Consider the following 15838-nt stretch of genomic DNA (forward strand, 5'->3'; position numbering starts at 1 on the left):
CCGTGAGAAGCAAGCCAGCTTCTCTCGCTCCTTTTTTGGACAGAGACCGACTCTTTGCACTTGATCTAGTTTGTGTTTCTGAATCCTAGATTAGACACGGTTCCCGGCGGTGGGGATTCCTATATCCTTTTATTTTTCTGGGTTTTGTTTGTTTGTTTTTATTTTTATTTTTTGTTTTTCTGACTTTTTAGGCAGCTGACCAACATCACAATTTGAGAGAGCCCACTTGGTTGTCTCACTGCTCAGAACAAATCAAATACATCCCCGGCCTCTTGAGTATATCTGGCTCCTATTGTATTGTATTGTATTGTATTGTATTCATTTTATTTTAAAGATTTTATTTATTTATTCATGAGAGACACACAGAGACACAGGCAGAGGGAGAAGCAGGCTCCATGCAGGGAGCCCGATGTGGGACTCGATCCCGGGCCTCCAGGATCACACCCCAGGCTGAAGGTGGCACTAAACCGCTGAGCCACCCGGGCTGCCTTTTATTTTATTTTTTTAATATTTTATTTATTTGTTCATGAAAGACAGAGAGAGAGAAAGAGGCAGAGACACAGGTAGAGGGAGAAGCAGGCTCCATGCAGGGAGCCCGAAGGGGTACTCGATCCCAGGACCCCAGGATCACGCCCTGGGCCAAAGGCAGGCACCAAACCACTGAGCCACCCAGGGATCCCCTCTGGCTCCTATTTTAAACACTTTTCCTTGCACAACTAATTTAAGTGTCCTTAACCAATCAACCTGGCTCTGCTGTGTGACCTCAGACAGATTCCTTCACCTCTCTGAGCCTCTGTTTCCATATCTGTAAGGTGGAGCTGCCTGTAACACCCCGCTCCGAAGGCTGTGCTGTCTTTGCTAGATGATCCTGCATGTGAGCGATTCAGCCCAGGGCCTGTACGGGGTCTGTGAGTGTTAACTGTCACTCTTGGTATTCAGAAAACTTGGCCCTGGGGATGATGTACAAGCCGAATGGGAGATGGTGGATATTGACATTGCTTACACATAGATGAGAATTGTACTCATTTTATGTAGAAATATTTTTCCTTAAATGGAAACTTGCGGAAGTCAGCAGAACAGCGTAACCCACCTGCAGGCACCCCAGCCCTCAACCCCAGGCTTGTCAGTTCAGCTACAATGATTCCCTCTGTCTCTGAAAGAAAAGGGCTCTAAATACTTTTTTTAAAAAAGATTTTATTGTTTATTTAAAAGAGAGAACATGAGCGAAGAGAGAGAAGCAGACTCCCCTCTGAGCAGGGAGAGCCATGTGGGGCTCGATCCCAGGACCCCGAGATCATGACCCAAGCCGAAGGCAGGTGCTTAACCCACTGAGCCACCCAGACGCCCCTCTAAATACTTTTAAAAAGTTTATTCACTTAAGTCATCTCTACACCTAACATGCGGCTCAAACTCACAACCCCAAGATCAAGAGCCCCATGTTCCTCCCAGGCACCCCAGGAAAGGATCCTAAATAGAGAAAGTCATAGTACCTTTGTCACCCCCCCAAAATTGAACAAATTCCCTAATATAAAGGCTATCGAGTTGATGTTCGAATTTTCTTACGTTTTTGGAGGGGTTGTCAAAATTTTGGTTTTTTTCTCACAATTGCATGTCACTTAAAGCTTTCCATGCAAGGGGTGGCTTTTTAAAAATGCAAAACGTGGGATCCCTCAGTGGTTGAGCATCTGCCTTCAGCCCAGGGCGTGATCCTGGAGACCCGGATGGAGTCCCACATTGGGCTCCCTGCATGGAGCCTGCTTCTCCCTCTGCCTGTGTCTCTGCCTCTCTCTCTGTGTCTCTCATAAATAAATAAAATCTTAAAAAAAATAAAAATGCAAAACATGCCCTTCTCTCTGATTTGCCCTCATACGTGTGCCCTGCGGGGAGAAGGGGCTTCATTCCCTCCCTCACCCCCTCTGTGTTTGTCTTTTATTGTCCTTGCTGGACCTTTTCGTTCAGGAAGTGTTCCAATGCATGCACAAGTAGGGAGAACGTTAGGACACACTCCCTGGCACCTGCCACTCCACTTTGACAATGATCAAGCTGGAGACGCGTCTTTGTTGGCCTTTAGCTCCCATTTTTCCTCTGTCTCAAAGCTCCTTTGAGTTTATAGGTTCCTCTCCTTTCTTCTGTACTTTGCTAATGAAGTAGAGTCATTTGTCCTATGCCTGCCCACCTGTGGACTTTGTTGCATTCCCCCCACCAGCCCTCCGTGACTGTATTGAGCATGATCCCTGTGCCCGGCATTTGTGGGCACTAGACCCAAAGGCTTTGTCCGCTTTGGCCCCCGACCCCCTCCCCTTTGCCTTTCTGGAAGAATATTTCCTTGATGCTAGTGGCGCTCTGGATGGCATCCCATCTGGAGGTACGTGTATCTGATCAACAACTTATTGTGATAATAAGGTTAATTTAGCACATTTAAGTGATGCCATCCTCATGCACCGATGATAAAGCTCTGCATCTGCTTTTCATCTAACACCGTGGGTCTGACAGCTTGGACTCAGACCCGCATCCTCTGCATCACCCAGGGGAACTTGTTAAACGAACAGATCCTGGGGCTCCTCCCTGCCCTGCTGATTCAGAAGCTCTGGGGGGAGGGCCCAGCCGTCTGGGATTTCACAAGCCCCCAGGGGAGGCTGGTGCACGGAGACGTGTGCAGCCTCTGGTCTGATGATTTTAGCAGCTACAGATGGTCATCGTCAGGGCCCGTTATTTTATTAGGAGTTCCCAAATTGCTACATTTCTAGTTTTGTCGTTTCTTCTACATTTGTTAAGTGACATTGTTCCAAATAGCGTGAGTGTTCTCTAACAACAGTTAAAAGTGAGGTTGCAGGAGGGATGTTCCTGGGGTAACGTCCCATGAAAAACCTGCAAGAGTTTAAAAATGCAGGAAATGTGATTTTTTTTAAAAGATTTTATTTATTCACGAGAGACAGAGAGAGAGAGAGAGAGGCAGAGACACAGGCAGAGGGAGAAGCAGGCTCCACGCAGGGAGCCCGACGTGGGACTCGATCCAGGGTCTCCAGGATCACACCCTGGGCTGAAGGCAGGCATTCAACCACTGAGGCACCCAGGCGTCCCCAAAATAATGTCTTGATTGCCTGTCTTACATGGATGACCTTTGAAATTTATGTTAATCGTCATGCTTCGTGGATTTAAACATACTTTGCTTTCCATCCCTATAGTTATTTTTCTTACTGATGTTCAAATTCTCCTGCATTGGACCAGAGAACCATAGTTTAATATTTTATAGTGTCATAGAGTTTTTTTAAAGTAATCTCTACACCCAACTCAAACCCTGAAATCAAGAGTCACATGCTCCCCTGATTGAGCCAGGCAGGCGCCCCAGTCTTTTAGATTTTTAAAAATGTATTTACATATGTACCAAATCACAAGACAGATTCTCTTACAAATATTTCAATAAGCCTTATTGAGATATAATCTATATTCAGGAAAACTCACTATTTTTTTAAATTCACTGGCTTTTAAGTATCTAGCCCAGTGAGTTTTGATGAATGTATACAGTTGTGTAACCACCATAATCAGAATATAGAACATTTTCATCCCCCTGAAAGTTCCTTTGTGCCTCTTGGCAGTCAGTTCCTCTCCCTGCCTCTGGCAGCTGACTATGCTTTGCTTCCTCTCATGATGGTTTTGCCTCTTCTAGATTTGTGTATCAGTGAGGTAATAGAGCCTTTTGGGTCTGGCTTCTTTGGCTTTGCCTAATGCTTTTGAGATCTGTTTTTTTCTTCCTGAGGATGCTGTTTAGGTATAATTTTAACTTAGAAATACATCATACACATCTTTGTATGATCAATGGTCACATCTTGTATGATTCCCTTTGTATGAAATGTCTAGAAAAGACAAATCTATAGAGAGGGTAGATTAGTTGGTGCCAGCAGTTGGGGATGGAGTGATGGCAGCCTGGCACAAGGGAACCCTTTTTGGGTGACGGGAACGTTCCAAATTTTATTGTAGTGATAGGTGCACAACTCTGAAAATTTGCTAAAAGTTAATGAATTGTACATTTGCAAATGAGAGAATTTTATGGCATGTAAATGACCCTTTAATAAATATATTAAAAGAAAAGGAATTTTGGCATAAGTGGAAGTCCACACTCTGCATTTTCAGGGGAATTGCTCGTGATGCGTGGATGTCCCAGTTAAGAAGACATCCCTGGGGGCACCTGGGTGGCTCAGTGGGTTAAGCATCTGCCTTCAGCTCAGGTCCTGATCCTGGGGTCCTGGGATTGAGCCCCACATCATTAGGCTCCCTGCTCCCTCTGCCCCTCCCCCTACTTGTGCTTTCTCTCTCAAATGACAGAAAGAAAGAAAGAAAGAAAGAAAGAAAGAAAGAAAGAAAGAAAGAAAAATGCAATTTCAGATCAAAGAGTTTGTATAGATTTTAAGGTTTTTCCATCCAGAAGTATGGTGTGTGCAGAGGCCCAGCCCCTACAACTCTTGACAACACTGGATATTACCAATAACTTTCACCTCAGCCAAGCTGATTGGGGAAAATCAACAGCTCCTTTCTTTAATTCATTTACTAGTGAGGCTGAGCATCTTTTTCTCATGTGTATGGGTTGTTTGAAGGTCTTTAGGGAAAAAAATCTATTTTTTTGTTGATCATAAATTTAAAATTACAAAACTACAAATGTGATAAAAAGAGGTCATCAAAAGTATATCCATGTTCACAGTAGCATTTTCACAATAGCTGAAACATGGATGCAACTCAGGTGCCCATCAACAAAAGAAGGGATAAGCACAATGTGTTATACACATACGATGGAATAATCTTCTATTATAAAAGAAATTGGAAAAAAAATGATAGAAAGTTAAAAATCCCTCTGGGGTGCCTGGGTGGCTCGGTTAAGCATCTGGCTCTTGATTTTGGCTGGGGTCATGATCTTTGGGTCATGAGATGGAGCCCCGTGTCAGGCTCTGCGTTAGCAGGGAGTCTGCTTGAAATTCTCTTTCCCTGTCTCCCTCTGCCCCCACTCATGCTCTCTCTTTTTTTCTCTTAAAAAAAAAAAAGTAGGTAAAAATCCCCTCCTAAAGTATACTCAAAAGTGGGTATTTCTCCACAATTTTTTTGCCCATATTATTCTATATATTTTAAAATAAAAGTGGGATATTATACCTACTGTTTCCATTCTCCCTTTTATTTTTTAAAAAGCCTTGTTGACCTATAATTCACAAGCTATACACTCATTTAAATGGTACGGTTCGTGGCAGCCTGGGTGGCTCAGGGGCAGCCCGGGTGGCTCAGCGGTTTAGCGCCACCTTCAGCCCAGGGCCTGATCCTGGAGATCCAGTCCCACTTCTGGCTTCCTGCATGGAGCCTGCTTCTTCCTCTGCCTGTGTCTCTCTCTCTCTGTGTGTGTCTCTCTCTCTCTCATGAATAAATAAATAGAATCTTTAAACAAAATTTAAATAAATAAATAAATAAATAAATAAATAAATAATAAATGGTACAATTCAATGGCCTTTAGCATTTTCACAAAGCTGTATATCCACAGCTATAATAAATTCTAAAATATTTCCATTTCCCCCCAAAAGAAGCCTTATACCCCTGAGCTGTCACTCTCCCAGCCCCTGACAACCACTAATCTACTTCAATCTTTATGGATCTGCATGTTCTGGATATTTTATATAAATGGGATCACACAGCATGTGGCCCTTTGTGACCGGATTCTTTCACTTGACGTAATTTTGTTGAGATTCCTCTGTGTTGCAGCGTGTATCAATCAGTACTTTCTTCCTTTTCTCAGGCTGAATAATATTTCACCCTATAAATAGACCATACCAACCCCTGCATAGTATTTTGTTGTATGAAAATATCTTGGGACACCTGGGTGGCTCGGCGGTTGGGCATCTGCCTTGGGCTAAGGTCATGATCCCGGGTCCTGGGATTGAGTCCTACATCGGGCTCCCTGCAGGGAACCTGCTTCTCCCTCTGCCTGTGTCTCTGCCTCTCTCTGTGTGTCTCTCATGAATAAATAAATCAACCTTAAAAGAAGAAAAAGAAAATATTGTGGTTGATGTGTCCAGCGCCATGATGATGGATGAAGATGTTCTTCAATGATGAAGATGTTCTTCTGAGGGGCTCTGGTTGTTTCCATTCTTTGACCATATAAACAATACCGTAGGGCACATCCTCATACTTTGTGGAATGTCTCTGCAGACTGTGTTCCTAGGCATGCGAGGTGACAGATTCCTCTGTCTTTAGGGCTCAATTCTGGCTGGAGTCTGATGCTGTCCTTTCCTTCATTCCACAGGGGACCAACCAGGCACCATGGCACAGAAAGGCCAGCTCAGTGATGATGAGAAGTTTCTCTTTGTGGACAAAAACTTCGTCAACAGCCCAGTCGCCCAGGCTGACTGGGCTGCCAAGAAGCTGGTTTGGGTCCCTTCAGAAAAGCAAGGCTTCGAGGCAGCCAGCATCAAGGAGGAGAAAGGGGATGAGGTGATTGTCGAGTTGGTGGAGAATGGCAAGAAGGTCACGGTTGGCAAAGATGACATCCAGAAGATGAACCCACCCAAGTTCTCCAAGGTGGAGGACATGGCGGAGCTGACGTGCCTTAATGAAGCCTCTGTGCTACACAATCTGAGGGAGAGATACTTCTCGGGACTCATCTACGTGAGTATCTGGGGACAGCCAGTCACTTCTTCCCAGGCCTCCCGCACCTCTAAGGGAGGAAGAGCTTTAAAGATGTGTTTGGGGTACAGGTTGGGAGGAGGAGAGTCTGACCCGAGGGAGGCCACATGGAGAGCTAGAATTCATTCAGACTTGGGTTCACCCCTGTCCTGCCCTGTCCTGCCCCACCTAGTTCGGTGACCTCGAACAAATTCTCTCACTTACTGAAGCTTCAGTTTTCCTACTGGTGAAGTGGGAATAACCACCCTCCCCACATAAAGGAGGCGCAAAGATGCTATGTGGTCACCAATGCAGAGGCCAGGGTGCGTGGCCAATGCTCAACAGGTTTCACTGAAGTACTTCCTGTTCTTCCTTCATCTTGGAGATGAGGGGGAGCTCATAATCTCTTGGGAAGGCTGGAGCATCTGGGCAGCCAGGTGGGAGGAGACGTGGAGGCCTTCCCCGTCACAAGTGGGAATTCCTAGATTGGAGCCGGGGCTCCTTGGGGTCAACGGTGTAGATCAGAGCAGCCAAGAGCTGCATTGTCCACTAGGGTAGCCACTGGGCACGTGTGGCTAACTAAATTTAGATGCAAGTCCATTAGAAATCAGAATTCATTTCTTCAGTTGCACTGGCCAATGTCAAGTGCTCAAGAGCCACTGGAGGCTAGCGGCTGCTGTATTGGGTAGCACGGGATGGAACATTGTCATCCCCACAGGAAGTTCTGATGGGGGGCGATGTGACACGGGGGGTACACCTGTTCCTTGTGGGTTTGGACCAACTCCCCAGAGCAAGGACATAGGTGGCCCCCCGGTATCAAGCTGCTGGGAACAGGAGTGTCCTTCCATTTAGCTTTTGTCTGTGTGCTTCTCACAAAGGGCACACTGATCCGTTGGGCGAATTACCTGGTTTCTCGGAAATTTCATTTCCCTCTCTGTGACATGAGCACAAGATTAGTACCGACCTCGCGAGTGGGTTAGTTGGCACGCGTCTGGGGACACTGCCAGCTCTCAGAATGCTAGGTGTTCCTGTCACTGTTATGGTCCCTTTTCCTGGACCCTGTGCAAACTTGTGAGAACATTCCCTTCCATCATTACGTCCTCTGGCCCTGCCCTTGTCACGTTGCTGCGTGAAATTTACCCTTTAAAAAAAATCCTTGTCCTCTAGAAAAAGGATCTGTGGATTTTCTTTTTTTCCTAGTTAGGAAAAGAAGTCACATTTACTACAGGAGAGTTGGTAAATTCAGAGAAGCACAGCAAAAACACAAAAACTCAGTCCTCCTCCAGAGGCAGCTGATGAAATGGTGCATTCGTGAGCTCTTTGCTCGTGTGAACGGTACATGTTTACACATACACAAGCCGGCACACATAGGCTGGCGGCTCACTCTTTTTTTCCGTGTATGAGTCAATGCTGAGCATCCCCACATTTTTGCTATTACCCCCCAAATACTACCCTCTGAGGGGCTATGTAATCTGTCCCACGGATGTGCCCTAACTGGCTATCCATTCTTCATATGGATAGCTCAGAGTGGCTAACAGTGGCTTTTATTTTTTTTTAAGAACCAAGAGGGAACAGAGGAGCGACCTGTAATTATAAAATCCCTCCTCTAACCCCTGTTGTGTGCCTTGACCCCTTTAATCAATACAACATCCATGGAATAAGCGTATGTGTCCCATTTAACAGGTGAGCAAGCTATCTCAGCATGCTGAAGCCTATCCTTAACTTCCCTAACTAAGCAGCCAAGGTCCCCTTTATCCGAGCCACTCCTTGTATGGAAATACTATGGACTTGGAGCTGTCGGTACAGGGTGGGCATTTCCAAGGCCAGCCTGCCAGGAGCTGGGGGGTAGGCGGGGGGGCAAGGGGTGAGGGCAGTGAGAGGTGGAACGGAGCTCTTCTAGGCCTCCCATCTAAGATATGTTCTCTCCCTCAGCGAGGTCAAGGACAGGCCCGTGTATAAATCTCACCTGCTGTCCTCTGACATAGCATTTGATCCCAAAATAGAAATCAGAAAAAAAAATAATAAAGGGCTTATGAAGGTCCCGAGACCCAAAATATCTAATCTGACAGCAGATTAAAAAAAATGAATCAAAGCGCTAAATTCCTGCTATGCTTCTCTGGACAGATTAGATGAAAAGCCTCTCAGCCTTGTGACCAGGTGCCTCCTCCTATCTCCTTCCTTTCTGGTCAGGTTAGTCACTTAAATAGAACCGTTGTCCTTGATGGAGGAAATAAAGAGGGAGGTGGGGGAGGGAAGGCATACACATGACAGCAGGAGGTGTGTCCCTTGGGAGCAGGTGGGTGGCAGGTGATGCTGAGGCAGCCAGGGAGCCTGACTTGGCCCAGCTAATGAAGAGAACATTCCCCTCTGTTCTGCAAAGTGCACCTCAAATGAAGACCCCTGTCTTCTTGGTTCTAGAAGAGTCTTCTTGTCTTCTTGGTTCTAGAAGAGTCTGTGGAAGCCATGGGGTTTTGTGTCTGACCCCTGAGATGCAGGCTCTTACCTTACTTGTTCATGGTGCACACATGACACAAGCATGTGAGCCCTCGTCCGCACTCACCTGCCCTTCTGGACGCTGGAGGCTCTCTGCCAGGAGCTCAGTAGGACCACTCGGCCATTGGCTCTGTCCTTTCTGTTGAGGGACAGACAAGGGTTTCAGGCAGAGGAAGCTCAATAAAGTGTGTGCCTTGCCTGTGGTGGGTACTGTCCCGAGTCCTTCCCAACCCGTTTTGTCCTTTTACACCACTGGGGGAGAGCGGTGCCGACCTCCCACCCTGCCCTTGACCTGTTCGAGGCAGAGAGCTGCCGTGACTTGCCTGGGAAGGAACCCGGTTCAGACTCTGCTCTGCTTTTTTAGTCTCATTTTTGCAGATAAACTGGGGCTTAGAGGGGCGCCTGGGTGGCTCAGAGGCTAAGCATCTGTCTTCAGTCAGGTCGTGATCCCAGGGTCCTGGGATCAAGTCCAGCATCAGGCTCCCTGCTCTGCTCGTGCCCCCGCCCCATGAATAAATAAATAAAATCTTAAAAAAAAAAACAAAACAACTAGGCCTTAGAAAACTTATATAACGTGATGAGAAACAGCTGTATCTTGAACCCAGGAAGGCTGGCTCTGGGACCAGTGCTTTGAACCACTACTCATTTAATCCTGCCAGTGAGGCTAGTACCCCATTTCAGAGACCAGGGCACTGAGCTCAGCTGCTCTCGGTCCTATTTCTGGAAGTGAGCAGAGCTGGGATCCAGGCGAGGCTTTCTGCCTCCGGGGCTGGAGTGACTGACTACCTGTGGATGGTAAAGGGTGTGAGGGTAGCTGAAAGCTTGAGCAGGAGGAGATGGGTGTGGGCTAGGGCAGGTGGGGATGATGCCATGGGTGCCATTAGCTTGGAGCTGGACAACCGTTAAGTGCACAGAAGGAAGAAGTCCAACTTTTTAATTATGATTTCTTGGGCACCTACTAGGTTGCAAGTTGTTGGTACAGAGTGAGTGATTTTTTAAAAATAATTGAGCTAATTTGGTATATCTCCTTTCCCTATCCACCTTACCCCCCCCCACCCCACCCCACCCCCCAAAAAAAGAAAGAAAATCTCAGTTTCTGGCATTGCTTGAAAAAGCAGAGGATCTGATACCCCTGGGCCCAGGTTGCTAGGTGACTGCTGTGTTAGGTGGGGTGTGGGCACTGTTTTTCCATAGGCCTCACTGCTCCCTGCTGTCTTCCAGGGAGAGAGTCCCCTTCCCGGGGCTGAGTTTTTTCATTGTTGATCACTACACCTACTTTTTCTTCATACCTGGTTCAGTGCACTCATCTCCAAGCTGCTTGATCTCTGTAAACAGGGGGACTTCCTACCCCTATGCCAACAGCTTGGGGTTGGGAACATGATCCAGAGCAAATGTAGATGGACTTCCCTATCCATTGGGTTTCCAAGCCCAAATTCCCCACCCAAGAACCCCAAAGGATATTTTCCTGGTTCTGATTGCACTATTCTGGGAAGACCAGGAGGTAAGGAGAGGCCTTCCTTCCAAAATCGAGCAGGTGACAATGTTTTCATCTTAGACACTTGGCCCAATGACTTGAAGGAGTATCTGCCCGGGGATGCTGAGAGCAGGCTGTGAGCAGAGGCCTCCTAGTCCCCGAGGGTCCTGGAGGATGGAAATAAGATCTACAACTGCACCAGGTCTCAGAAGGTAGAAAGAAAACACAGCTGGAAGCTTCCCATTATTGAGCTCCATGAGCTCAGTGTTTAGACCTCTTGGATTGTTATTGCTTCAAAGAAGCTTTCCACTAACACGAGGCTATCCATGCAAAGACCACAAGAGAATATTTAAAAATAAGAAGCATGTATCTTGTCTTGTGGCTTTTTCTTGTGTTTGTTGTTAACTATCTAGTCAGATTGAAAATGTTGTTTTGAATGGGTAATACATGCAAATATTAAATAGTATGTCAGGATACTCCAATTTTTTCCTTTCATCCCTATTCTTTTTTTTTATTTATTTATTCATGAGAGACACACAGAGAGAGGCAGAGACATAGGCAGAGGGAGAAGCAGGCTCCATGCAGGGAGCCTGATGCGGGACTCGATCCCAGGACTCTGGGATCACATCCTGAGTCAAAAGCAGACACTCAATCACTGAGCCACCCAGGCGTCCCTCATCCCCATTCCATTCCCTTCCATAGAGAAACTGTGAGGACCTTTCTTACATAGGCTTCCAGAAATATTTCATGGTGGCTGATATTTCACAGGCAAATATATGTATATTTGTATATATGCATATTTTTATACATATAAATGTACTCTTTTTAATGGTAGCATGCCATAATTTTTAAGCTGGTCCCCCACTGATGGATATTTAGGTTGTTTCTAGTCTTTCTTTCCCTTAAATATCAAAGCTGCAGTAAATTGCATTCTTCCTGGACTCTGTCTTTCCAATAGATGTCCTGAACGCCGTGACGTTGCACTATAACCTGGTAAAGAATGTACATCTCGGGATCCCTGGGTGGTGCAGCGATTTAGCGCCTGCCTTTGGCCCAGGGCGCGATCCTGGAGACCCGGGATTGAATCCCACGTCGGGCTCCCGGTGCATGGAGCCTGCTTCTCCCTCTGCCTATGTCTCTGCCTCTCTCTCTCTCTCTCTGTGTGACTATCATAAATAAATACAAATTTAAAAAAATATTATAGAATATACATCTTCCCATCATTTTTTAAAAAAGATTTTATTTTATTTTATTTTATTTTATTTCATTTTATTTTATTTATTTAATTTTATTTTATTTTATTCTTATCCCGAAGTTACGGATCCGGCTTACGGACTTCCCTTCCCTACATTGTTCCAACAATTAACCTACATTGTTCCAACTGATTTTATTTATTCATTTTTTTTTCTGATTTTATTTATTCAAAAGAGAGACAGAGGGAGAGAAAGAGAACACAAGCAGGGAGATGGGCAGAGGGAGAAGCAGACTCCCCTACTGAGGGTAGAGCCCGACGTGGGGCTCGATCCCAGGACCCTGAGATCATGACCTGAGCCAAAGGTGGACGCTTAACCTGCTGAGCCCCCCGGGTGCTCCTCTCCATCGTTTCATACGTGGGGAAGAAGAGGCTCAGGTGTTCAGCCACTCACACGAATCCCGCAGGTAATTAGGGCAAAGTTAAGGCTCTGCCCTGGGCCGCGCTGCTGAAACCCCGTGTGCCTTCCACCTTCCTCACCCACTGATTCTCGTTTCTGCCAGAGGAGGCAGCCGAGGGAGCAGTCTTCCTGCCCAGGGCTCTGTGGCTGACCATATAAAGTGTCAGGGAAAAACTGGAGTCACTTCCTAATACGGTCACAAGAGGGAAAGCCTTGGCCTGTGGCTGGGGCCCACTGGTGGCATGGGGACCCTGGGATCCTGGCTGGGAACAGGAGGCAGGGGCTATTGAGAGCTCTGAACTGGGCCAGCTGGAGAGGAGGTTGTGGGGCACAGGGAGGCAGAGACATCACCAACTGCAGGGGGGCTGGGTCTGCTGAGGTCAACCGGGTTAAACGACAGAGCTCAAGCCTCCAGATTCTGAAGGCCGGCCACCCTGCGTGGGGCGTGCTGCTGCCTGCCCAGCCCTTCCTGACTCGGGTCCTTGTGCCCTGGAAAGATTTGCCAAACTGAACAGAGATTCAGATTCTCCTGAAAGCTTGGATTAAGTGCTTGCTGGGGGCTCAGCCCCGGGAGCTGTCCTAGGCCAACAGGAGGAAAGCGCTCCTTCCTCAGAAGCTGGTGATGGGATTGGGAGAGCCATGCATTCCTCCTTCCTTCTGTTTGTTGTATTCAGCAAGTACTTACTGAGTGTCTGCCTTGTGCCCGGCCCCATGCTGGGCTGGAGATACCGTGGTACGCAGCTTGCAGCCCAGGAGGTGACATTTAGGATGAGCCCTGAAAGGGGAGATGGAAATGGCTCTGGGGAGGCTGAGGGGGGGACCCATTCCAGGTTATGCGAAGGTTCCAAGGTGGCAAGGTTTTTGTCATCATGAAATAGAGGGAGCGTGGTATGGTCACTAACATTATTGAGCACCTGCTATCTACTGGGCCCTCTGTTAAATGCTTCGCCTGCATTATCTCACAGCAAGCCTGTAAAGGATCTCTTACGTCACACCTTCATGTTGCAGTCGAGAAAAACAGGCTCAGAGGGGTCAAGAGACTTGCCCAGGGTCACACAGCCAGGAAGTAGCAGAATGAGGTTCAAACCAAGTCCTCAGTACCCGATTCTGTACCCTTAACCACGGCCCTTTACTGCCTCCAGGCCAAAGGCTTGGTGAGAGGGTGGTTTGGGCCATAAATGACCCCCACGTTCTAACAAGGGTGTGGCGGTTGGCAGTGGGCACGGCCCAGAAAGATCTGGAGGTGGAGTTAAGACCCACGGGAGAGGTGGGAGTGGGTTGACCTTCATCCAGATGACTGACGGTTGATCGGTTGATCGGGCACTTACTCCGTGGGAGGCCCCGGGCCAGGGACCAGGGCACAGATGAACCGGACGTGGAGCCCCTGCCCTAGGACAGCATTGGCACCAGCGCAGCAAACATCTGCTGAGCACCTGCTGTGTGCCGGCCCAGAGAGAAGCCCCAGGTCACAGAGATGAGGGCTTTGCGGCCCCTGCTCCAGGGAAGCTTTAGTAATTAACCTACCCCTCAGGCACTTATAGAGCAAGTATTTAGTGAGCACCTACTGTATGCAGGCCCAAAGAGGAGGAAGAGGGTGCTCCCGCCCCCAGGGCACTTGCACTGGTGTTAATGGGATGGAGGGAGGGGGCTGGATGATCCGATGAAGGAGGGGCCCACAGCGGACCAGTCAGGGTGCAGGTCTTGGCCTCTGCCTCCCTCTGCAGGAACCTCACCCTTCACCCTCGCTCGCTCCTCTTCATGATCCAAAAACACTAAACTGCCTGCAGCTCACCCATGTGCCCCTCGCCCTGCTGCCTTCCATGCCTTTGTTACCTCCCAAGCAGGTTAACACCTTCCTGTCCGCGAAGATTAGGGGCAGGGAGCACCCCCACCCAACTGGAAGTTTCCCTGACCGCCCCCCAGTGTGGATTAGGACCCTCTCTCCCTTCCTCCCCCATTTCTCTGGGCTCTGTCCTTGTTCTTGTGACATTATTTTTAAATGTCCTCATCCCTTCTCTGATCTGTGGGTTCTTTGAGGGCAGGGGCTACCACTGATGTATTTATCTCCAGCATCTAGCACAGACCCGGTGTACAGTAGGTGCTCAGTAAGTGGCTGATGACGTTTAGACAGGCCCTATGTTGACCTCACTCCTGCCTTTTTAGGGGAATGGTGAGAACCAGGGAGATTATGCCCTCCTTCCCCCACCAATCCTGTACCTTTTGAAGACTACTGTCCCCCTGCCACCCAGGGCCATCACACACCATTGTCCCCTAGCAGGCTGAGCCCTGGAGGGACCCTCCTCCTCCCATCACCTGCAGCCGTTGGCTGAAATCCCTCTGAGGGCAGGACCTTGTGTTTTTTTGTTGTCTTTAAACCTGGCCTCTGCCTCCCTCTGCAGAGCCTTGTGGCACGGTGTTGAGGATATACACGCTGAATGAATGAGGGAGTGAGTGAATTAATGATGCCTTGTTCCTCTGTCTATAGGATCAGCAGAAGTCGGACAGCCTCCCAGGCAGTGCTCAGGCCTGGGAGCGGGCCGAGCTGGGCTTGGCTGCCAGGGTCTCACTTTGTGACCTTGGTCAGGCTGCCCACCCTCTCTGGTGTGTGCTTTGGCCTGCGTGTCCCCCCGAGATGGGCCATCTGCTCCTCCTCTGGCCCCTTCTAGGGGGAGTTGGAGGGAGGGCCTGCTTCACGGCTAGGAGAGCCTCCGGCAGCCCTGATTATGTCTTTTGGGAAAAAAAACCAGTTCCTGTCGGACAGGATGGAGTCTGTCCACTGAGCTGTGACCTCAGCCCAGGGGAAAATCTGATGTCTAGGAGAGGACAGCGATACCAATGATAGCGCCCCGCTCGTGTGTGCACACGCATGGGGGTTGGGGTGGGGTGTTGCCGAGGGCCTTCACGCCCCTTTCCCTCTTCTGATTATTTCCAGATGCTCCTGTGCACTTACTTGGTGGGGGCAGGACAACTTTTTTTTTTAATTATGGTAAAATCCATATAACCTAGAACTCACCACTTTAGCCAGTTTTAAGGATACATTTCCGAGGCAGTTAGCACCACCATCAGCGTTTTCTAGCCTGTACATTTTTATCACCCCAAAAGGGAAACCCCGTAGCCCTTAGCAGTCATCTCGCTCTCCTCAGTCCCTGGAAACCAGATCTGTTCCGGTCCCTGTGATTGGCCTGTCCTGGGCATTTCTTGGCAATGGAATCCTAAACCATGCGACCTTTTGTGGCTGGCTGCTTCCATGTCGGGGTGCGTCTGTGCCGTAGTGCGTGGCAGGACCATTCCTTCCTAAGGACAGCTGTGCCGGTCCCTTCTTTTTACAGATGAGGGGGTGCTTTGTTAACAGTCCAGGACGTGTGAGCTCTGGGGGTTCTGAGTTTCTTGCCAGCTGTGTGACCTGGTGACAACCTCACCAAACCTGTTTTCTCATCTGCCGCGCGGGCAGCAGGGAAATCGCAGAGGGACTGTCACAGGGTGGATAAGAAGACTCGGTGAGCAGATAGGTGCCCACGCAGTGCTTAGAGCTCGGTGCCTGGCACACAGTAAGCGCTCAGTAGGCGGAAGCTGCTACCCAAGC

The 15838-nt window shown here is 48.3% G+C and overlaps 1 protein-coding gene across 1 annotated transcript in view; it reads left to right on the forward strand.

Annotated features, from left to right (window-relative positions):
* Positions 1-15838, forward strand: part of MYH11 (myosin heavy chain 11) — a 114469-nt gene that overhangs the window by 8668 nt on the left and 89963 nt on the right. Inside the window, 1 exon segment of the mRNA XM_041749957.1 lies at positions 6278-6639. Within this exon segment, the coding sequence (XP_041605891.1) occupies positions 6295-6639 (345 nt within the window). The 5' untranslated portion in view covers positions 6278-6294.

This window comes from Vulpes lagopus, chromosome 3 (assembly GCF_018345385.1).
Source record: "Vulpes lagopus strain Blue_001 chromosome 3, ASM1834538v1, whole genome shotgun sequence".
Taxonomy (NCBI): Eukaryota; Metazoa; Chordata; class Mammalia; order Carnivora; family Canidae; genus Vulpes; species Vulpes lagopus.